General features: G+C 46.3%; 1 protein-coding gene across 1 annotated transcript in view; it reads left to right on the plus strand.

Moving 5' to 3' along the window:
- Positions 1 to 15,336, plus strand: part of LOC141121877 (NACHT, LRR and PYD domains-containing protein 3-like) — a 55,530-nt gene extending 40,194 nt beyond the window's left edge. Inside the window, exons 11-13 of the mRNA XM_073611638.1 lie at positions 605 to 769; positions 5,499 to 5,663; positions 9,754 to 15,336. Coding sequence (XP_073467739.1) covers positions 605 to 769; positions 5,499 to 5,663; positions 9,754 to 9,823 — 400 coding nt within the window. The 3' untranslated portion in view covers positions 9,824 to 15,336. The remainder of the gene's footprint in view (positions 1 to 604; positions 770 to 5,498; positions 5,664 to 9,753) is intronic.
- Positions 15,337 to 25,561: the final 10,225 nt, after the last annotated feature.

Genomic DNA, 25,561 nt, shown 5'->3' on the forward strand with positions numbered 1-25,561 from the left:
TCTCAAGTATCCCTATTCCTATCCAAGTTTATCCCTTTAAATAAACAAAACCAAATCCCCTGGACTGTTTTATTGAGCCTGGCAAGAGAGTGTGAACATTCCTGTTTCCTGGCTGTGTGGGGAAAAAGACCCAAGGAATCCAGCGTCCCTTTTGGGGATAGTGCTACATGTATATTTATATCAGTCACTGCTTTCAAGGAACTCACAATCTAAGGTTCCCATCTTACATGCATTCATACACATACTAGGGCCAGGACAGAACATACACAGTCAGGAGCCAATTAACCTACCAGTATGTCTTTGGAGCGAGGGAACAAATCCATGTAAGGACAGGAAGAACATGCAAACTCCACGCAGAGCGCATCCTGGCCTGGCTGCAACACAGAAGTGCTAATTACTAAGCCTACATGTGTGTCAACATTGGTGTGTCTACTTTATTATAACCTTTTATCTTTTAAAATATTTACTGAAGTTTTATAAAGTGACCTAACCTAAATGTTTCCAGTAAAGAAAAATGAGTTCCATTCTTGTAGAGACTAGGTATATTCATTCCTATAAGGACAAATTCATTTTCCTCTGGTAACATTTTTCTTTTATTCTACAGTTTGTATAATAATGACCTATCAGACAGCTCCTGCCCCCACTTGGCATTGGGAATAAAAAATAACCAGACACTGAGGACATTGGACCTGTCTGAGAACAATCTGGAGGGTCCTCATTTCAGGGATCTGATGGAAACTTTGACCACAAGCCAGATAGAGGAATTACAGTGAGTATAACAGGACTGACTGGAACAAAATTATTCTGGAAAACTGCATAAGTAATAAATGTGATAATACAATTCAAAATCATCCTTAGATTCCGTAAAGGAGACAACCCCTCTGTTGTCTGTTGTCCAATTCTTGGATCTGATCACAATCTGTAATCAGCCATTATATACTGTAGTCTCTTTCTAAAACCTTGTGAAAATGTGACATTCCTCCATCCTGCAAAACTAAATCTTATACTACATTTTTAGATGGGAGAAGGATCTTAGAAACACCAAATCTGAGGTGTATTGGCAACAAATTTGGTCCATAGCTGTTTATTGCTCTATCAGTAGAACTTCTACAAAATCTGCTATTAAGGTCCTCACCCGATGGTTCCTACCAGACTTGCCCACCTCCATCTTTCACACTCCTTATTATGCTTCAGGGGCTGTAAAGTCCCCGGATATGTAATGCATGTCTGGTGGACCTGCCCAATACATTGGTCCAGATTCTCGATCAAAGTATTCAATTTACTCCTCAATCTATTCTACTGTCCCATTCCGAGACACTCCTGGCTCACGCTTCTTAATTTTAAGACTTTCTTTGGTTATCAAATATCAATTTGGGGCCAGCCATCTTTGTGCTATCGGTAGCCGAACAAACGATGGCTAGAGCCTGGAAAAAACTATTGGTATATTTCACGGAAGTAAGGCAACACAATGGAGTGGAGTTGCTTCAGAGCTTAGTAAATGAGGTGCAGCTTCACACTTGGCAAAAAAATACCTAAATACATGCAAGGAAAGTAAAAATTAAAAAAATGCATTTTTGCACATGATTGGATGATGGAAGCTAGTAGAGCTTTACCACATTTATTAAGTCCAGTCTATTTGCCTTTAGGAAATCAACCCCATGGACTTGTTTTTCATTAACAAAAAACTCACCAGTATACTTACTGGTACTTACAAAAAAATTACTTAACCACTTATCTACTGGGCACATTCACGCCCTTCCTGCCCAGGACAATTTTCAGCGCTGTCGCACTTTGAATGACAATTGCGCCGTCATGCAAAAATACACCCATATGGAAATGTTATCATTTTTTTGATACAAATAGAGCTTTCTTTTCATGGTATTTAATCACCGCTGGGTTTTTTTCTTTTTGCTAAACAAATGAAAAAAGACCCAAAATGTTGAAAAAAACAAACTTTTTTTGTGTCTGTTATAAAATTTTGCAAATAAGTAATTTTTTTCTTCACTGATGTGCACTGATGAGGCCACACTGATGGGCACGGATGGACACTGATAGGCTGCATTAATGGGCACTGGTGAGGCTGCACTGATAGACACAAATAAGGCTGCACTGATGGGTACTGATAGGCTGCACTGATGGGTACTGATAGGCTGCACTGATGGGCACTGATAGGCTGCACTGATGGGCACTGATAGGCTGCAATAATGGGCACTGATGAGGCTGCACTAATAGACACAGCTAAGGCTGCACTGATGAGGCTGCACTGATGGGCACTCATAAGCTGCTCTGATGGGCATTGATGGACACTGATAAAGAGGCACTGATGAGGCTGCACTGATAAGGCGCCACTGATGGGCACTGATATGCTGCACTGATGGATACTGATTGGCACTGATTGAGCTGCACTGATAATCAGGGCACTGATCATCAGTGTAAATGTGTGCTGTCACAGGATAGCCGATTATCGGCTTTCCTTTCCTCACACAGTGGCAGTGCTGAGGAAAGAAAATGCCAAGAACCGGCATTTGTTTACATGGGATCAGCTGTGATTAGACACAGCTGATCACATGGTAAAGAGCCAATGCCATTGGCTCTTTACCCTGATTGGTTATGCGCTGTGTTGCCACGCATATGATGTCCACCCAGAAGGAGGAGAGTCCCGCCAGGCCACCTGTCACGTACCTGGTAGGTAGAGCCCAGAATGCAGGGAACGGCCTCTCGTATACCTCTGACTCGGGAACCCCTGGTAGTGTTGACAGGGGCTCGAGAGTACAAAGGGGCACAAGTGCCTGACTGGAAGGCTGGAGTAGAGGGCTGGATCCTGTAATCAGCAGGGAGGTGTACTGTAGTCCAGCAGCAGGTTGCAGACAGCAGGGAGGTGTTCTGTAGACCAGCAGCAGGATGCAGACAGCAGGGAGGTGTTTTGTAGACCAGCAGCAGGATGCAGACAACAGGGAGGTGTTCTGTAGTCCAGCAGCAGGATGCAGACAGCAGGGAGGTGTTCTGTAGACCAGCAGCAGGATGCAGATAGCAGGGAGGTGTAAACAAGCCGGGTCAAAACATAAGCGGGCAGATCAGGTGCAGAAGGGCAATCCAAAAGAATAAGTCCAAGCCAGGATCGGGGCAGGCAGCAAACAGGGTAGTCAGGAACAGTCCAAGTAGATAATAGATTCAGAGATTCAGGTAACAGGGCAGCAGGGGTCTTCAGGAAAGCTGTAGACTGAACAGCAAGGCAGCAATGCATCAGTCCCCTTTTTATAGCACATCTTGGCGCCAAGTGCTGTCACAAGAGGCGCGTGCGGGCTCCTGCACGTGCCCGTGAGCTGCTATTAGCGCTATTGTGCATGCGAGTGCACCAGACGGCTCTTCTGTGCACAGGCATCCTTCTAACCTTCACATTGCTAGAACACTTGCTGGAAGGCTTTTCCTGACACCATCAATCTGCTATAGGTCGGACGGGACCTGGTTAAAAACCAAACCTTCTATAGGGCTCTGATAAGGTAGGGAACACCTGGGGAACCCCAAAGCCCCCCCCCCTCTCTTCGTAAACACCCATCAATCCACTCCTGACTCCCAAACTGTTGACTACGCATACCTGTGTTTTTTGTATGCATATGTGACTTGAAATATTCCCTAATGTGATGTTCTTGTTTGGAGCCACGTTTTCTGGTACTTTCATTGAATAGAGGAGGTGGACCTCCTCCATTCACAGATCATATTTCACAGATCATATTTCATTCATAGAAACTATGATATGACTTCTATGAATGGAGGAGTTGGGCAGAAAAGGCAGGCATAATGGGGCACCCTTAATGAGTGCTTGTGCAACTCCATCGGCTCCTTTTCTAACAATCTTTGGGTGCGGTAGGGGGAATCAATGAAGGAGGATTTCAGCTAATAGAGGAGCCAGCAGCACAAGCACAAGCAGCACCCATCCCACTGACTGTAAGTAAGGTTCCTTGTGCTGATTGTTTTCATTTATGACTAAATGCAGACTTTAATTTAAATACACAGGAACAGAGTCAAACATTAAAGTAGAACTAAGAGAAAAACTTTTTTGTCATTTTGGATAGAGTAAAGGAGGGTTGTAACCCCCATCAGTTTTTGTTTTGGGTGTAAGACTTCCCGTCTCACACCCGAAACAATAGCGAGTCAGTATGAGCGGTGCTCAGCCATTCATTGGCAGCTCTGTAGTCTGTGAATGAATACAAAGCTTCCTCTGACTGGCTGAGTGTGACGTCATCAGCCCACCACTCCATCTCACCCAATCAGAGGAAGCTTTGTATCCATTCACAGAATACAAAGCTGCCTATAAATGGCTGAGTGCTGCTCAGACCAACTCATTGCACTGCCCTGCATTGTTTCGGGTATGAGACGAGAAGTCTTTGTCTCACAGTCGGAACCCAGCATTGTGTGCTGTATGTAGCTGAGGCTTAATGTACTGCACATACAGTGCTTAGAGACACTGCAAGCACTTAGTGAAGGAAATTGTTTGTTTGGATTAGCTTGGTCAAAACGAACTACAGTCACAGGAAACATGAAAATCAGTTTTAAGATTTTGCATAAACATTTGAGCAATACATTGTCAAATGGAAGGCTAAATGCCTAATGTGTTATCCTGTCCAGGATTCATTAGACCCTGTGAGTTCGCTCTAGAAACTATAGCCAATGTGTCTGCATCTGTCAGCAGAGGCTGCCAATGGTCTGTGCTTCTGATGTAAGTTGGGGCTCTGATGGGGACCCTGATGTAAGGGGGGCTTTGATGTAAGAGGTGACTTTTGTGAGGACCTTGATGTAAAGGGGGGCTCTGATGGGGACCCTGATGTAAAGGAGGGCTCTGATGGGGGCCCTGATGTAAAGGGGGTCTCTGATGGGGACCCTGATGTAAAGGGGGTCTCTGATGGGGACCCTGATGTAAAGGGGGTCTCTGATGGGACCCTGATGTAAAGGTGGCACTCAGATGGGGAACCTGGTGTAAGGGGGAATGCTCATGCAGACCCTGGTGTAATGGGGCACTTTGATGGGGATTCTGATGTAAGGGTGCACTCTAAGACCCTAATGCAAGGTGGCACTCTGATTGGAACCCTGATGTAAGAGGAGACTGTGATGGGGATCTTGATTTAAGGTGGCGCTCTGATGGGGAATCAGATGTAAGGTGGCAGTGTGAGTGGGACCCTGGTGTAAGGGGGGACTGCGATGGGGACCCCAATATAAGGTGGCACTCAGATGGAGAACCTGATGTAAGGCGGCACTTTGATTTGAACCCTGATGTAAGAGGGCATTCTGATGGGAACCCTGATGTAAGGCGGGGACTCTGATGGAGATTGGATGTAAGGAGGGGACTCTGATGGGGACTTTTTTTGGTCTACAATTATTTCTAAAATATACAATGTGGCCCTCATACTAAAAAGTTTGAAGACCCCCGATTTAGAGAATAGTTGCATTTATTGCTATGGGACAGATTACATTTCTTTTGGTGATATTCTTCTCTTTTACAGTCTGTCCTATAATCACCTGACAGACAGTTCCTGCCCCCACTTGGCCTCTGGAATAAGAAATAACAAGACACTGAGGACACTGGACCTGTCCTGGAACAATCTGAAGGGTTCTCAATTCAGTGATCTGATGGAAGCTCTAACCACAAGCCAGATCAAGGAATTACAGTGAGTACAACAGGACTGACTGAGACAATAATTGTGGGGGATACTAACCCGTAGAAGCACTGGTGCCTATTACAGATTCTGTCCTGTTCCCATAGAAAAAGTGCAGGCTCTGCTCTTTAATACAACACAGGTGGTAACACAATACTCCAGTAGTCTGGCAAAGGTAAAAATAGGGCTAAGTATAAATATAATAGTATACACTTTAATATGCATAATAATAAGCTTGGGCTCAGACTAAACCCTGAAGTTAGCTGAAAATGGTGGGCCAATCATCTGCGGCAGGAGATTCCACACCCCATGGCTAGTTAACACAAAGGGGCAGGGATACTCATGACATTATTGACCACTTGGCGATAATAGATCAATGTCATTGGCCTAATATGGCCATGTGCCCATATTAGGTCAATGATGTCAGGAGCATTCTCACTACTTTGTGTAAACCAGCAGTGGGGTGCGGAATCTCCTGCTTGCAGTCTATTGGCCCAGCAATGTAAGCTGATTTACAGGTTTGGAGATCTGAACAGCTCAATCGTAATAATTTTTTCATTCACGATCTATATTGTCTAATTTCTAGATTTTTTTCATACTCTTTTAGCAGATATGAAATATTCTTTTTGTAAAATCTTTTTCTAAATATTTATATTACATTTAGTCTTCTACATAGTAAAATAGATGAGATTATAGTTGGTCATACAAAGGGGAATCTGATCTTATTGGGATGATCAATCAGAGCATCATATGGGCTTCCTGTCACTTCACATGAACATCTGCTAATCATAGTTGGGGGATCTCTCCATTACGTTTTATGAGTATAGCACTCTTATCAGCCGGGATAAATGTAATGTAGCACCCTGGAGTTTAGGCAGGGATGCTCCTCACAAATTTACTTGCCAGGAGTAGCTATCCTGGTTGATTGTTAGAGATCCATTGATTTCTCCCTAAGTTTGGACATGTTGCACTTTTCTCTTCTACCACTAGGTGGCTGAGTACTTGGTGGTACTAGATATGAAAAGGGCAATTCAAGGTCAGGTTATGGGTATGTGGGGTATCTCATCCAATGGGCAGGGGTTTTCTTGGATCCCTTAGCTTGCTGGGAGAAGCTATGTGTTCGGTTGGAGTCCGGTGATCGAGGTTCTGTGCCACCTAAACGGCTGTCTGGGTAGATGTGTGTCATGTGCCCCGGGCTGCTAGGCCAGAGATTGGGGGCGTCTGGCTGCTATGCTGCCTGAGGGCCTATCCAGATGCAATAGAGCAGCACAAGGTTGGGACTGCGGCTTGCAGTTCAACCAGAAGTGACGGTTCTGCCGGCCGTAGAACCTGTCAGTGGTCGGAGGTAGAAGGGAAGCTGTCGCCACTAAGGAGCAAGTACCAGAGCAGTATTCTCACTGAACGGGCATGGTGGAGAATTGGGAAACTTCAGGCGGTGATCAAGTCAAGGACCCAGCCAGTGGAGGCGACGCTTGCAGAGCAGCCTTGTGTGTCAAGCTAGGGACGGAGCAGGCAACTGGGGTGAAGCTTGAGAAGTATCGGGAGTGCCAAGCTAGGGACCCAGCAGAGAGGCGGGGTGATGCTTGAGGAAGATACCACCGTGAAGATTGGAGGAGCTCAAGGGCTTCAGTGACAGTGAATCAGTGGGTCTAGTGAGAGACCGGGAGCTCAGTGGGCTGAAAAACTACAAGGAGAAGTTGTAGGGAAGGTGAAAGAACTGTTACACTTTGTGTTAGGAACTGTTAAAAACTGTTGCCAAAGGAGACAGCATTCCTGCACGTGCAGATGTGGCTTCTTGCTGGAGGCTTTTCCCTGCAGTGCTGTCCTATTGAAGTCTCTGAGTTTGCTAATTGAACTTGCAACTATACAAGGGTGTCCTGGCCCTAACCCTCTTTCCCACAAAAGTTTGTAAGAGAAATAAACATCTCTTTTGCATTCAAGAAGTGTCTGGCGCCCAATAACTTCATCCACCTTACACCCACTATGCCTCACAACCCACCACATACAGAAGAATGTCAGCTATTTCTGGCCCTGGAGGTTCTCAGTAGACTGAAGGAGGCCGGAGGCCTTGCTACATTAATATTAAAAAATTACAATACCATAGCACAATACAAGCCATACCAGTGGTATTTTGCAATAATCCTTTGGCAATATCACCATTTCTACACATGAATGGCCATTTAGTGCATCTACTTCAATGTAACTTTTTTCTTAAAAAGTTACATTTACTGGTTTTATAAAGTAATTTGACCTCTTTAATGCCGGTTCACACAGGGGCGACTTGTCAGGCGACCTAGTCGCCTGACAAGTCGCCTCCCGTTCTGTGCTACGGAACCGTTCTAATAGGAGCGACGCAAGTCGCTCCGACTTAGAAAAAGGTTCCTGTACTACTTTGGGGGCGACTTGCATAGACTTCTATGCAGAAGTCGTTTTGCAAGTCGCCTCGGAAGTAGTTTGCAGGTCGCCTCGCTGAGGCGACCTGCAAGTCGTGCCGCCCCTGTGTGAATCGGGGCTAACTATGAAAGGTAATACGATTCTGTATCACTAGAGGGATTGTATTTGAGATAATGAAGAGAGCAGCAGAGAGACCTTTGATTGTTTTTCTATTAGCAATTTTTGCCTCCAATTAGGGAGCAGGGATGAGCTTGGGTTTTGGTCCAAGAGAGCACCTATTATCATCTGAACAGTGAAGAGCAATCTGATCCTTTTTTTAAACTCACAGATTGAAAGAAGGTTTCAAAGCTAGCAGCCAATCAAGAGTTAGCATGCTCACTAGACACTACCAGTGAGGAGAGGAATTTTTCCACTGAAATGGAGGATAATGGTGACAATGGAAGGGTCAGGTATCTTTATAAAACATAACAAAATTCTTCCTTCCTTGAGCTCTCATTGCCCTCTGCTCAGGCTTCCTCTCTTCTCTGCATGAAAGACATGAGGAGCAGAGTTGCCAGGAGTGACCAGGGAAGAGATAAACCCCTGACCATTGCTGGACAATCACCACCTCCTCAGTAGTGATGAACTAGGGTTCAGGTTTGGGATCGGTTTGAACCCAGTTAGATGTTAGCCATGATTGCTGGGCCAATGAGCTGCACACAGGAGATTCCCCACCACGCGGCAGCATGTATACAAAGGAGCAGAGATGCTGGTGACATAATTGACCTTATATGGCCACATGGCCATACTAGGTCAATTACATTGACCTAATATGACCATGTGTCCATATTAGGTAAATGAGTTAATGAGCATCCCCACCCCTTTATGTTGGTCAGCTTCGGGGATTCTCCCACCCGCAGCTCATTGGCCCAGCAATCACAAATGAATTCCAGGTTTGGGCTAACTTGGGTTCAGATTGAATCCAGGCTCATCACTACCAGTGAGGTGGTATTTATCCAGTAATGGTCAGGGGCTTCTCTCTTCCCTGGTCACTCCTGAAAGCTCTGCTGATCATGTCTATCATGGAGAGAAGGGGGGAGGCTGAGTCTGAGGCTGAAAGAGCCTGTGGGTAGGGCTTAATGCGCCCGGTGGGTACACAATCAAATAGCGCTTGCTAATACCTCCATGGCAGGTGGAAGCCTTAGTCACGTGAACTCAGTATTAAGGCGGAATTCCAAACTTAGAAGCAAGCCGGACAACTTAAACAATTAGCACCTTGTAATCTGTTCTCTCTGTGACTCCAGGCTAGGTTTCTAGGTGCTCTGTGCTCCGAGACTGGTCCCAGTATGTGGGGAACTGGTCGCCATAACACCCCTTCATTACCAGAGTATCCGTCACCCCAGCCATGTCACCTGTTTCCTGGCTGGTTGGTTGTTTCAGCATGTGACATAAATAGGGAAGTCATTAGCAACGGCAATTTAGCCTTCATAAGACAGCTTCTCTGCTTGGTAGTCCCATGTACTGTATCTTCTCTAACTCCTCTCACCCTCTTGGATAAGCCCTGTCTTTTAAATCTTCCTCAAATCTGTGGGCTCAAAACAGGATCAGATCACTCCCCACTGATATAAGAAGGTAACTGGTTAGCATAATAGACTTCCTGGTGGCTGGTGGAAAATAGTGTGAGAGCGTTCTACTGAGACCCGATGATAAGTTATATTCTCTTTTCTAGGTTCATTGGCAATTCCATTTCACAGGAAATAAGAACACAGCTAGCAAAGCGGGAAGAGGTCTACCTATAATCAGTACTGGGATAGGGTCCTCCAGCTCCCAGGGCAGGGATCCAGAATTGCACCCCCTCCCCCAATGTTAAATACATGCCACAGAATGGGTATGTACCACCCTGCATCTATTCTTTGCCACTTGCTTCTTTGTGCCTGGGGCAGCTTTCCCTTCTGCCCACCCCTTGTCCTGGCCCTGCCTATGATGACCCTAGATCAAGAGGCTCTTTAAAAGCTGCGAATGGTACCAGGACATTGGATGATGAGAAGAATAGAATTTAGATATGAACAAACCCAACCAAAAAGATGAATGAATTATCATAGATGACCCAACACATCTAGGACAACAGAAGGAATTTTGTTTCATAATGAAGAAAGAATTAAAGGAATACTCCACAAAAATATGAACATTTCATATATATTAGCCTACACAGAGAACACAGCCAGCCACATGAATGGTTCCAATTCTCATCCCGGCATTCATCGTACACAGTCGACTGCCCCTCTCACTAAATTACTGTCGCTGTAGTAATCCTAATTTTGTGAGTGGAGCTGATCTTCACCCAGAGACAACACAGACTTAGTAATGATGTAACGGCACAGAGAAGAGAGATCTGTGATAAATACAATGTACAGCCTAGCCTATATGACCTCACTGCCCTTCAGTGTAATTGCTTGTCCAAGGCACCTGTCCCAGAGAGCCACAAACCTCTCCACCAATGACTTAACTGTATCTGCCAAATGTTCCATTACTACCAGAGGGGCAGAGTGTGACCTTCCTATAGGATGAAGACCATTCTTTCATGTACTTTATGACAGGATTTGGTCTATGCTGTTCTATATTTTGAAACTCAATACTTTAATTTGCCAAAACTATAGAAGAGATAAACCCCTGACCATTGCTGGACAATCGCCAAAATGACAAAGAAGTTGCTATATAATAGCAGTGATGTAGCCATTACTTGGGCAATCTTGCTTTTATTTTTTTATTATCAGATCTAATATACAGTACGTTTATAACATGATATTTTATGCTCTCAATTTTAATTTGTGTAATACTTTTCTTCTACACATAAACTATAAATACAGTGTTTCAATGTGCGCAGTGCATCCTGGTCTGTCTAATACAAGAGCCTAGCCCTAGCGCTGCACTTGAAGATGATATACTAAAATATAAGGTTACCGCTCCAGTCCACACTTGCCTGCAATAGTTCTTGGGTACACATACAACTCGTCACTGAAGCATATATAACAGCAAACAGGTTGACAGCACTCCAAAAATTAATGCAAATCCTTTTATTTCATAAAAACAGGCTACAGTAAGGGCACAGAATATCTAATGTGTTTCACACCTAAAAGCACTAAATTATAGAATAGACCATCTGTAGGAGACCTGCTGGTCAGATGGGCTTAATTCGAAATACACTATATTACCTATTGGGACACCTGCCTTTACACACACATGAACTTCAATGGCATCCCAGTCTAAGGCCCCGTACACACGGTCGGACATTGATCAGACATTCCGACAACAAAATCCTAGGATTTTTTCCGACGGATGTTGGCTCAAACTTGTCTTGCATACACATGGTCACACAAAGTTGTCGGAAAATCCGATCGTTCTGAACGCGGTGGCGTAAAACACGTACGTCGGGACTATAAACGGGGCAGTAGCCAATAGCTTTCATCTCTTTATTTATTCTGAGCATGCGTGGCACTTTGTGCGTCGGATTTGTGTACACACGATCGGAAATTCCGACAACGGATTTTGTTGTCAGAAAATTTTATAGCAAGCTCTCAAACTTTGTGTGTCGGAAAATCCGATGGAAATTGTGTAATGGAGCCTTCACACGGTCGGAATTTCCGACAACAAGGTCCTATCACACACTTTCCATTGGAAAATCCGACCGTGTGTACGGGGCATTAGTCCGTAGGGTTCAATATTGAGTTGGCCCACTCATTGAAGCTATTACAACTTCAACTCTTCTGGGAAGGCTGTCCACAAGGTTTAGGAGTGTGTCTATTGCCACGTACACACGGGCAGACTTTTCGACCGGACTGGTCCGACGGACCGAATCTGACAGACAATCCGACCGTGTGTGGGCTTCAGCGGACTTTTTCTGTTGAAAGTCTGATGGACTTTAGATTTGAAACATGCTTCAAATCTTTACGTCGTAACTCAGTCGGACCCAGTTCCTATCGAGAAATCCGCTCGTCTGTATGCTAGTCCGACGGACAAAAAACGACGCTAGGGCAGCTATTGGTTATCAACTTCCTTATTTTAGTCCAGTCGTATGTCATCACGTATGAATCCGTCTGACTTTGGTGTGATCGTGTGTAGGCAAGTCCGTTCGTTGGGAAAGTCCGTTGGATGTCCGCCGAAAGTCCGTTGGATAGTCCGTCGGACCAGTCCGGTTGAAAAGTCCGCCCGTGTGTACGCGGCATTAGGGAATGTTTGACCATTCTTCCAGAGGTGCATTTGTGAGGTCAGGCACTGATGTTGGGCGAGATGACCTGGCTCGCAGTCTCCCCTCTAATTTATCACTGGCTGGGAAGAGGTTAAAGGAGTTGTAAACCCTCGTGGTTTTTCCCCTTAATGCATTCTATGCCTTCTAAAACCTTCTGTAGTGCTGCAGCCCTCCAGTTTCCCCTTTTACTTATCTGAACCAGCTCTATTTTATATTTTATCTTGACATATATACAGCAAGTAGGTGTATATATGTCAAAATAAAATATACAAAAAAACTATTTGGTATATCTTGCTTTATATACTGCTCTATACACTCATCCTTTCTTATGTTTAAATAGAGCATGAGGATTTCCTCAGTGTTATAAGAATCCCTTCAAAGTACCTGTGTTTCTATCTGGAGGACTCTGGTTGCACCAATCGGATCGTTGTTGGGACATGGCTGCCCGGTTTTCACAAAATCACTCTGTGGCTGTGACATGTACTTGCATTTATTTTGGCAACATATAAGTGTTATATTTTCTTCATATACCCGTACTCAGCTATGTTTTTGAATAACTAATGGCTGTATATTCTGCATACATGTATATACACATGTTTTTCTGTATATGTTATTTATTACCATTTCTGGTCTGTTTTTAAAAGATAGAAACAAAATTGCTCCACACCTCCCTGTAGAAGGAGTTTCCTGAAACGCATCGGGTGTGGTCCGTGCGACTTGCCATGGTGACCCTATCACGGTAGTCCCTGGACCTCTCTAGAGTTTTGTTCTTCTGTTTATTGCCATATCTATGTAATTCAGAGGTCTATAGCCACCTATTGATTCAAATTGTAATTGTTTATATTTCAATAAATTTTGTATACTCTTTTTACATACTCTTTGTGTAATACTGCTTGGGCCATTAAAGTCCCATGACGGCGAGTTCCTTCTCCACTCTACTGTCTTTTTTGGGATGTAGGCCATGCCCATCGGTCAACCATACCACCCCTCTCCCTTTTGTGCAAGCAGTTAAAGGAGCATGGTTAAATAGAGCCTGAATCTAAATATTGTATCCACTGTACATAGTCTGAAAATCCTTGTAGCCACAAAATCCACAATTACTGTGCTATGTGTGGGAGTTTCACTCACATAAACCTAAAACAACTACAAGAGCTACCAATTTGCCTAAGCTTATGTAGCACTTCCCCTGCTGGAGCCACTAGGACTTTGTTCATTCCCAAAAGTAAGTGCAGAGGCAGCCAAACACACAGCATTTTCCTCTCTCTCTGGCTCAATAAATAGTCTAGAGCAGGGGTCTCCAGACTTTCTAAAAAAGGGCCAGTTTACTGTGCTTTAGGGGGGCCGGACTGTGACCAGTGGGAGTAAACAATGCCCGATCTTTCGTATTAGAGGGAGAAATAGTCGGTGTCAATGGAAGGAATAGTGCCCCATTATTGGTGTCAATGGCAGGAATTATGCCCCATTGTTGGTGTCAGTGTCAGGAATAATGTCTCAAGGGCTGGCTAAAGGAAAGCAAAGGGTCGCATCAGGCCCCAGGGCCGCAGTATGGAGACCGCTGATCTAGGGAATGTCTTTTATGTCTTTTATTGCTGAAGAAACTTGGATGATAGAAGGGTGGCATGGGACACCCCAGGAACATTAAGTTACAAGAGGAAAGGGTGTCAGCAGGGCAGTGTACAGGGGTCAGCAGGGCAGTGTACAGGGGGTCAGCAGAGATGTGTACAGGGGTCAGCAAGGCAGTGTACAGGGGGTCAGCAGGGCAGTGTACAGGGGGTCAGCAGAGCTGTGTACAGGGGGTCAGCAGAGCTGTGTACAGGGGTCAGCAGGGCAGTGTACAGGGGGTCAGCAAGGCAGTGTATAGGAGTGTACAGGGGGTCAGCAGAGCTGTGTAGAGGGGTCAGCAGGGCAGTGTACAGGGGGTCAGCAGAGATGTGTACAGGGGTCAGCAAGGCAGTGTACAGGGGGTCAGCAGAGCTGTGTACAGGGGTCAGCAGGTCAGTGTACAGGGGGTCAGCGGGGCAGTGTACAGGGGTCAGCAGAGCAGTGTACAGGGGTTCAGCAGGGCAGTGTACATGGGGTCAGCAAGGCAGTGTACAGGGGGTCAGCAGAGCTGTGTACAGGGGGTCAGCAAGGCAGTGTACAGGGGGTCAGCAGGGCAGTGTACAGGGGGTCAGCAGAGCTGTGTACAGGAGGTCAGCAGAGCTGTGTACAGGGGTCAGCAGGGCAGTGTACAGGGGGTCAGCAAGGCAGTGTATAGGAGTGTACAGGGGGTCAGCAGAGCTGTGTAGAGGGGTCAGCAGGGCAGTGTACAGGGGGTCAGCAGAGATGTGTACAGGGGTCAGCAAGGCAGTGTACAGGGGGTCAGCAGAGCTGTGTACAGGGGTCAGCAGGTCAGTGTACAGGGGGTCAGCGGGGCAGTGTACAGGGGTCAGCAGAGCAGTGTACAGGGGTTCAGCAGGGCAGTGTACATGGGGTCAGCAAGGCAGTGTACAGGGGGTCAGCAGAGCTGTGTAGAGGGGTCAGCAGGGCAGTGTACAGGGGGTCAGCAGAGCTGTGTACAGGGGTCAGCAGGGCAAAGGATGGGTGGTCAGCAGGGGAGTACACCAGACTTGGTAGGGCAGTATACACGAGGCCAGTCAGTATTTTAGAGGACTGGGGTCAGTAAAGCAGTGTACAATGATTAGCAGGGTGTAGGACAGGAGTCTTTGGGGAGCCCAGCTGAAATATAGGGGAGCACATAATATATATATGCTCAACTGTTAATAGTGATTAAAAGACAAACCCCAAACGTATCCACCTATTTTATATCTGCAATTGTGGAACTACTTAGGATAAAAACTTCAAAAAAGAACCTGTGAATAACTAATTAAAATGAAAAATCTAACAAATATGTACTGCAATTATAAATGATGGTGGAAACCCCTTAAAATAAAGCTTCAAGTACCATGTACAAAATTGTGCAAATTTACAAGAAGTACAACTAATGTGAAGTCTGTGCCAAATAAAGTTCTCAATTGTAATCCCGTGTTAGCTTGTGTTCTTAAATCTCAGCACCACATGAGCTCTGCCACCAGTCACACCATTTGCTCACCTCTCACTTTGACATATATGTGAACAGGTCCCAAAGTGTCTTCCCCCACTGGGGGTCTTATCCACTGGTTAGAATCTCTCCGAATTTACCAACTACTCGCCTTGCTTACACCTTTAGATTTGGCTCAGCAACCTTAACCACTTGCTTACCAGACACTTTCACCCCCTTCCTGCCCAGACCAGTTTTCAGCTTTCACACTTTGAATGACAATGAATGAATCATGCAATGCTGTACCCAAATGGAATTTTCATATTTTTTTTCAAACAAATAGAGCTTTCTTTTAGTGGTATTTAATCACTACTGGGTTTTTATTTTTTACTATAAAAAACGAAAAAAAGACCAAACATTTTTGGAAAAAAAAACCCAGTTTCATAGTTTGTTATAACATTTTGAAAACTGATGGGCACTGAGAGGTGGCACTGATGGTTGACACTAATGGGCAGCACTGAAGGGCACTGATAGGTGGCACTGAGGTGGCACTGATAGGTGGCACCGATGGGCACTGGTAGGTGACACTGATAGGCAGAACTGATCGGTAGCACTGATGATGAGGCACCGATGGGCATTGATTGGCAGCACTGGTGGGCATTGATAGGTGGCATTGTTAAATCACACACAGGAGGACTCTGTTTACTAATTACGTGAATTCTGAAGGCAATTGGTTCCACTAGACTTTAGTTAGTAAAGGGGGCAGAATACAAATGCATGCCACACTTTTCAGATATTTATTTGTAAGATATTTTGAAAACCATTTATCATTTCCCTTCCACTTCACAATTATGTGCCACTTTGTGTTGATCTATCACATAAAATCCCAATAAATTACATTTAGGTTTTTGGTTGTAACATGACAAAATGTGGAAAATTTCAAGGGATGTGAATACTTTTTCAAGGCACTGTAGAAACAAAAGTAGTAATATATGTAAGATGCACACATGTTAAAAAATAAATAAATAATAATAATAATAAAAATAATTGAAGTTTCTTATAAGAATTTCAATAACTAGCTTTGCTTAAGAACAGCTGTATGCAGTAATGAATACCTGCTAGTTTAGGTTGCTGCAAACCAGTAATCTTTGCAGACTTTATATTTTTTTAGTTTAGCTTGCAACTGCTAGCAAGAACGGCAACAAATGTTACTAAAATGCTGTAATATATATTATCTTGTATAATATAATATATTATATATAATATACCGTAATATGTTTTATGTTTTATTATACTGCAGGTTGTGCCAAAAGTCTCCATGCATAGTAAGAAATAACAAACTCCTATTATATTTTATACTTTATTATATTTTATATTTTTTTTAAATATAAATATTTAGTGAAATTTTGTAATGCAGATTTTGTAAATAAAGGTACATTTAGCTATAATTTCCCATTTTCTCTATATATAGACTTTTGGGACACCCTGTATATTACAGTATCTCACAAAAGTGAGCACATCCCTTTGATCCCTTTCATGTGACAACACTGAAGAAATGACACTTTGCTACAATGTAGTGAGTGTACAGCTTGTATAACAGTGTAAATTTGCTGTCCCCTCAAAATAACTCAACACACAGCCATTAATGTCTAAACCGCTGGCAACAAAAGTGAGTACACCCCTAAGTGAAAATGTCCAAATTGGGCCCAATTAGTCATTTTCCCTCCCCGTTGTCATGTGACTCGTTAGTGTTACAAGGTCTCAGGTGTGAATGGGGAACAGGTGTGTTAAATTTGGTGTTATCGCTCTCACTCTCTCATACTGGTCACTGGAAGTTAAACATGGCAACTCATGGCAAAGAACTCTCTGAGGATCTGAAAAAAAGAATTTTTGCTCTACATAATGATGGCCTAGGCTATAAGAAGATTGCCAACACCCTGAAACTGAGCTGCAGCACGGTGGCCAAGACCATACAGCAGTTTAACAGGACAGGTTCCACTCAGAACAGACCTCACCATGGTCAACCAAAGAAGTTGAGTGCATGTTCTCAGCGTCATATCCAGAGGTTGTCTTTGGGAAATAGACGTATGAGTGCTGCCAGCATTGCTGCAGAGGTTGAAGAGGTGGAGGGTCAGCCTGTCAGTGCTCAGACCATACGCTGCACACTGCATCACATTGGTCTGCATGGCTGTCATCCCAGAAGGAAGCCTCTTCTAAAGATGATGCACAAGAAAGCCTGCAAATAGTTTGCTGAAGATAAGCAGACTAAGGACATGGATTACTGGAACCATGTCCTGTGGTCTGATGAGACCAAGATAAACTTATTTGGTTCAGATGGTGTCAAGCGTGTGTGGTGGCAACCAGGTGAGGAGTACAAAGAAAAGTGTGTCTTGCCTACAGTCAAGCATGGTGGTGGGAGTGTCATGGTCTGGGGCTGCATGAGTGCTGCTGGCACTGGGGAGCTACAATTCATTGAGGGAACCATGAATGCCAACATGTACTGTGACATACTGAAGCAGAGCATGATCCCCTCCCTTCAGAGACTGGGCCGCAGGGCAGTGTTCCAACATGATAATGCCCCCAAACACACCTCCAAGACAACCACTGCCTTGCTAATAAAGCTGAGGGTAAAAGTGATATTCTGGCCAAGCATGTCTCCAGACCTAAACCCTATTCAGCATCTGTGGGGCATCCTCAAACTGAAGGTGGAGGAGCGCAAGGTCTCTAACATCCACCATCTCCGTGATGTCGTCATGGAGGAGTGGAAGAGGACTTCAGGGACACCCTGTGAAGCTCTGGTGAACTCCATGCCCAAGAGGGTTAAGACTGGAAAATAATGGCGGTCACACAAAATATTGACACTTTGGGCCCAATTTGGACATTTTCACTTAGGGGTGTACTCACTTTTGTTGCCAGCGGTTTAGACATTAATGGCTGTGTGTTGAGTTATTTTGAGGGGACAGCAAATTTACACTGTCATACAAGCTGTACACTCACTACTTTACATTGTAGCAAAGTGTCATTTCTTCAGTGTTGTCACATGAAAAGATAGAAGAAAATATTTACAAAAATGTGAGGGGTGTACTCACTTTTGTGAGATACTGTATATAAAACATGTTCTGGTTGAATTCCTTACCACAGGAGATCTGCAGTATGACCCCGATGATGAGGAAGATGAAGATCTTGCATTATTATTATTATAATACAGGATTTCTATAGCGCCAACAGTTTGCGCAGCGCTTAAAAAAATATTCTGTAGCGCAGAGTATCCATGATGCGTGGTGGCGGAGGAGGATCTGGATACTATGTAACACAGTTGTGATAAGTGTCTACCCCACTCTGTGTATCTCTCAGCCTCACCCAGCCCGCTCTGATCTCATCTAATCTCTTTTCTCTCTATTTATTGACCTGGGAGAAGTTTCGGTTTCATTTGTGAATTTCAGTTACTATCCCTTCTCCTTCATTCAGACCTGTGCAAGCATGTCAAGGAATCTCACTCTGCATTTACAATCAGGGCAAGAGGGGTTCAGAGTGCAGACTACAAAACCGCCCAACCACCTTTTTTTTTTAAATTATTAGCTCCACGACTTGTGTTTGCCCTAAAAACTATTCCTGGTTTGGTTTATTGGGAACTCTATGGCGGTTTGGAACAGCGGGGGATTTATTCGGAAGCCCAGTCCCCTATCACGTCAATCTATTGGGACTGTGCTCTGCTCTTGATGGGACTTGGGCTGGGGTGGTTATGGTGAGGGAACTTGCCTGGGAACCCCGGAATGTCCACTACAACATCTTACCGGGGGTTTAGTAGCTGTGGCTGTGGAACTCTCGTCTGGCTACAGTAGGGACTGGTCCTGGGTACATTTTACCAGCTGTCCCTATGGCCCTTGACCTCAGTGGACGTCGCTTATTGAATTGTATCATCTTGGGACTTGGAGCTATCAAATGGTACCCCAGGATTGCTGCCGCTCCCTCTGGATCACCCCTAATTGACTGATATTATACTGTATTGGTGTCTTTGTTCCATGTACTCCTATGTAGGCGCCGGGCTGTCTGGGGTGGGCATTTTTTAGGATAATATGATTAAAGGGGTTGTAAAGGTTTGTGTTTCTTCACCTTATTGCATCCCATGCATTAAGGTGAAAAAACACCTGTCAGTGACCGCCCCCCAGACCCCCCACCCCCCCTGTTTTACTTACCCGAGCCCTAGAACTTGTCCCACGGGGACGCGATGTCTCTCTGCTAGGGGGTTCTCGACTGTTGATTGGATACATTGATAGCAGCGCAGCCATTGACTCACGCTGCTGTCAATCAAATTCAATAATGGGAGGCCGTCGGGGGGCGGGGCCGAGCCCTACATTCGGCGTCTACGGACGCCGAATGCTGGACTCGGGAGCACGCCTGCAAGGTAACTCGGGAGAGCACCTCTCCCAGGGGGTTATCTGATGCGGGGAGGAGCCAAGAGAGACGCCAAGGGACCCCAGAAGAGCAGATTCAGGGCCACTCTGTGCAAAACGAGCTGCACAGTGGAGGTAAGTATGATAGGTTTGTTATTTTAAAAAAAAAAAAAAATGAACCTTTAGTGTCACTTTAACCACTTGCAACCCAGGCCAATTCTGACATTTCTCTCCTACATGTAAAAATCTATTTTTTTTGCTAGAAAATTACATAGAACCCCCAAACATTATATATGTTATTTTAGCAAAGAGCCTAGAGAATACAATGGCGGTCATTGCAACTTTTTATCTCGCACGGTATTTGCGCAGCAATTTTTAAATTTTTTGGAAAGAAAAACAGTTCCGTGCTTAAAAAAAAAAAAAAAAAAAAAAAAACAGTAAAGTTAGCCCAATTTTTTTGCATAATGTGAAAGATAAGGTTACATCCAGTAAATAGATACCTAACATGTCATGCTTCAAAATTGCACACGCTCGTGGAATGGCGCCAGACTTCGGTACTTAAAAATCCCCCTATGCGACGCTTTCAAATTTTTTTTACTGGTTACATCTTTTGAGTTACAGAGGAGGTCTAGGGCTACAATTATTTCTCTCACTCTGCCGATCGCGGCGACACCTCACATGTGTGGTTTGAACACTGTTTTCATATGTGGACTTACGTAGGCGCTCGCTTCTGCGTGCGAGCACACGGGGACAGGGGCACTTTTTTTTTTATTGTTCATTTTACTTTACATTTTTTAGTTTGACACTAAAAAGAAAAAAAAAAAATTGATCTCTTTTATTCCTATTACAAGGAATGTAAACATCCCTTGTAATAGAAATATGGCATGACAGGTCCTCTTTACAGTGAGATATGGGGTCAATAAGACCCCACATCTCACCTCTAGGCTGAAATCCCAGCCGAGGCGGCGCTGTCTTTTTGAATGCAGAGGCCGGGCGTGACGTCATAACATCACGCCTGGCCTCCGACGATCATAGAGACTCCGGCGACCATCTGGTCCTCCGGAAATCTCTATGGTAAACATCCGGGGCTGGCGGATCCGTTCTCCGACTCACCGGTAGAAGCACCTAAGGGGGGCTGGAGGGGGGGTGGTCCCCTCTCACAGCCCGTAAGAGCGATCAAGCGGCTGACCAGCCGCTATGATCATTTTTATGGTGTAGGGAAACGCCGGCTGAAAAAGCTGATACCCGAATGATGCCTGTAGCTGCAGGCATCATTCAGATATACCCCCAAAAAGCCCAGGACGTCATATGATGGCCAGCCGTCGGCAAGTGGTTAAGCTCTTATCTGATTTTGTGTGCTATATATTCTGTGTGATTTTTTTATAAAGGCTGTTCCTGTTTGCACCTAAGCTAGTGTTGTCTAGTTCTTGGGTGCAATTTGCAGCTATGATCTCTTGTTCCTGGGAGGAAGCAGCTCTCTGGTGAAGATACCCAGTGGAGGGGGGGTCAGGAGTCTGTCACACCCCTTTCTCCAAATCTTGATGAATATCAGTATAAGTGTATGAGGGGCTTTGCAGTTGGCTAGTTTCAGCACCCAAGCACATGGCCCTACCCCCTCTCCAGCCCTGCTAGAACACGATCCCACCTGATGAGGCCGACCCCTCTGGCATCTTGTGCCCTGCTCCATGCCGTAGGCTTAGTGGCCTCACTTAGGGTTGGTGTCACCCGGTGTGGTGAAACATGGTGTCACACCCCCTCCACCAACTATAGTCACCCCTCAGTACAGACCCCCTCCCTCAGGAAAGACCCCCCCACTAAGTATAGACCCCCCCTCCATCAGTACAGACCCCCCCATATGCACCTAGGCGATGGGCGGAGAAGGATTCAGTGTGCAGCCACCCGGAGAGTTGCTTGCTCAGACTGTCACTCTCTGGGCGGTGGGCTTGTGTATAGTGAAAGGAGGTGATAATCAAAGCGTGAACTTGAAACTCCTTGAATACTGCAAGTGGTCACTACCAAGGGCTCCCCTCAAAGATGAGCAAAGGAAGCTTCTTACCAAAAAAACCCTAGACCCTATTCAGGTCTATTATTGCCTCAGTGAGCTCACCCCTCACTCTGGGTATAAGTTATCTCTGCATTTCTAGCCCCCCTTTGATGTTATCCAGAGGTGTCAACTGATGATGTCTGTTATGAGGAAACCTGCATCAGGTGGAGCAACTAACGGTGAAGTCAGCACGCCCGCTAGGGCGTAGGATGAATTGTACATGCTGAACCAGGGGCGTAACTACCACCATAGCGACCCATGCGGGCGCTATGGGGCCCGCAGCCAAGTGGGGCCCAGTGAGGATGAGAGCACCACCGGCACAGTCTCCCAGCCAGGGGAAGAGAGAGGAGAGGAAGAGGCAAGCTGTGACCTGTGCCCAATGCAGCATGACCTGTGCCCAATACAGCGTTGCCTGTGCCCAATACAGCCTGGTCTGCCTGTGCCCCATACAGCCTCACCTGTGCAGAGGAAGAGGCAAGCCACCCGGATCAGCAGAGAGCTGAATTGCCCGCTGTAAAAGCTTTCATTAGAACTTTCAGTGTTTCCGGGGCTCACGTCACATAGCTCCACCTCTTGGCTCGGCGCCTTTGATAGACAGAACGCCAATCCAATGTGGGACGTGTGACGTCATCAAAGGCGTCAGGCCAAGAGGTGGGGCTATGTGACGATGAGCCCCGGGAAGATGGGAAATTCAAATGAAAGCTATTACAGCGGGCAATCCCGCTCTCTGCTGATCCGGGTGGCTTGCCTCTTCCTCTGCACAGGTGAGGCTGTATGGGGCACAGGCAGACCAGGCTGTATTGGGCACAGGCAATGCTGTATTGGGCACAGGTCACGCTGCATTGGGCACAGGTCACGCTGTATGGGGCACAGGTCACGCTGTATGGGGCACAGGTCACGCTTCATTGGGCATAGGTCACACTGCATTGGGCACAGGTCACGTTGTATGGGGCACAGGTCACGCTGTATGGGGCACAGGTCATGCTGCATTGGGCACAGGTCATGCTACATTGGGCACAGGTCACGCTGTATGTGGCAAAGGTCACGCTGTATGGGGCACAGGTCACGCTGTATGGGGCACAGGTCACGCAGTATGGGACACAGGTCACATTGTATGGGGCACAGGTCACGCTGCATGGGGCACAGGTCACGCTGTATGGGACACAGGTCACGCTGCATTGGGCACAGGTCATGCTGTATGGGGCACAGGTCACGATGCATTGGGCACAGGTCACGCTGTATGGGGCACAGGTCACGCTGTATGGGGCACAGGTCACGCTGTATGGGGCACAGGTCACGCTGCATTGGGCACAGGTCACGCTGCATTGGGCACAGGTCATGCTGTATGGGGCACAGGTCACGCTGCATTGTGCACAGGCCATACTGCATTGTGCACAGGTCACGCTGCATTGGGCACAGGTCACGCTGCATTGTGCACAGGTCATGCTATATGGGGCACAGGTCACGCTGCATTGACACTAGAGCAGCTGTGGGGGGGGGGCTGTTTGCAGGGGGGCCCCATACAACATTTTTCTATGGGTCCCTATTTCTAGTTACACCCCTGTCTGAACGCCTGTTTATATCTTTGCAATTGTAAGTAGAATTTTAAGAAATTGTCTTTACCCTACTTCGAATATTGTGCAATAAGCGTTTCTTCTTCTTGTTGCCATGCTCCATGTTATCCAGGTTCGAGTACCCTTAAAGAGAAGCTTAAAAGTCACCTCTTAATAACATCCAAGATAAACATATAAGGTGGCCATAGATGGATCAAAATGCGACTATTTTGCCAAATTTCGATACATGTGTGGCCACTGTGGTTGAACATAATTCGATTTACTGGTCTTTTTCTGTTCAACCTGCCCTGTCGGATAAAAGCTGCTTGATCAGTGGCTGCAGCCAAGGGCTGATCTGTGTTTTCTGACAGCGGGGGAGTCTCCCCACTGTCACAGTACAAATGCACATTGGGGAGCATTCCTCCATCCACCTCAAGCGTGCAGATGGGGAAATCGGTTACGTTTTTTTTTATTCAGACTGCTGGCTGAACAAAAAACTGAACCATGTATGGCAAGCTTTAAACCACTTGCCGACCGCCGCACAGCGATATACGTCGGCACAATGGCAGTGGTGGGCAAATGGGCGTACCTACAGTATATGTCCCCTTTAATTGGCACGGCTAGCGCCCGCCACATACAGCATGACCGTGCCCGCGGGACCTATGCACTCGATGTCTGCGGGTGTCCTGCCGATCGCGTCACGGAGCGGAAGAACAGGGAGATGTAAACAAGGCATTTCCCCGTTCTGCCGTGACATGACAGAGATCTACTGCTCCCTGTCATCGGGAGCAGTGATCGCTACCATGTGAGGTGTAGCCCATCCCCCCCACAGTTAGAATCACTCCCTAGGTCACACTTAACCCCTTGATCACCCCCAGGGGCGTAACTACCACCATCAAAGGCATCAGGCCAAGAGGTGGGGCTATGTGACGATGAGCCCCGGGAAGATGGGAAATTCAAATGAAAGCTATTACAGCGGGCAATCCCACTCTCTGCTGATCCGGGTGGCTTGCCTCTTCCTCTGCACAGGTGAAGCTGTATGGGGCACAGGCAGACCAGGCTGTATTGGGCACAGACAATGCTGTATTGGGCACAGGTCACGCTGCATTGGGCACAGGTCACGCTGTATGGGGCACAGGTCACGCTGTATGGGGCACAGGTCACGCTGTATGGGGCACAGGTCATGCTTCATTGGGCATAGGTCATGCTGCATTGGGCACAGGTCACGTTGTATGGGGCACAGGTCACGCTGTATGGGGCACAGGTCACGCTGTATGGGGCACAGGTCACGCTGCATTGGGCACAGGTCACGCTGTATGGGGCACAGGTCACGCTGTATGGGGCACAGGTCACGCTGCATTGGGCACAGGTCATGCTGCATTGGGCACAGGTCACGCTGTATGGGGCACAGGTCACGCTGTATGGGGCACAGGTCACGCTGTATGGGGCACAGGTCACGCTGTATGGGGCACAGGTCACACTGTATGGGGCACAGGTCATGCTGTATGGGGCACAGGTCACGCAGTATGGGGCACAAGTCACATTGTATGGGGCACAGGTCACGCTGCATTGGGCACAGGTCACGCTGCATGGGACACAGGTCACGCTGCATGGGGCACAGGTCACGCTCTATGGGGCACAGGTCATGCTGCATTGGGCACAGGTCACACTGTATGGGGCACAGGTCACGCTGCATTGGGCACAGGTCATGATGCATTGGGCACAGGTCACGCTGCATTCGGCACAGGTCACGCTGCATTGGGCACAGGTCACGCTGCATTGGGCACAGGTCACGCTCTATGGGGCACAGGTCACGCTGTATGGGGCACAGGTCACGCTGCATTGGGCACAGGTCACGCTGCATTGGGCACAGGTCATGCTGTATGGGGCACAGGTCACGCTGCATTGTGCACAGGTCACACTGCATTGTGCACAGGTCACGCTGCATTGGGCACAGGTCACGCTGCATTGTGCACAGGTCACACTATATGGGGCACAGGTCACGCTGCATTGACACTAGAGCAGCTGTGGGGGGGGGGCTGTTTGCAGGGGGGCCCCATACAACATTTTTCTATGGGTCCCTGCTATTTCTAGTTACGCCCCTGTCTGAACGCCTGTTTATATCTTTGCAATTGTAAGTAGAATTTTAAGAAATTGTCTTTACCCTACATAGAATATTGTGCAATAAGCGTTTCTTCTTCTTGTTGCCATGCTCCATGTTATCCAGGTTCGAGTACCCTTAAAGAGAAGCTTAAAAGTCACCTCTTAATAACATCCAAGA

This window comes from Aquarana catesbeiana, linkage group LG01 (assembly GCF_042186555.1).
Source record: "Aquarana catesbeiana isolate 2022-GZ linkage group LG01, ASM4218655v1, whole genome shotgun sequence".
Lineage (NCBI taxonomy): Eukaryota > Metazoa > Chordata > Amphibia > Anura > Ranidae > Aquarana > Aquarana catesbeiana.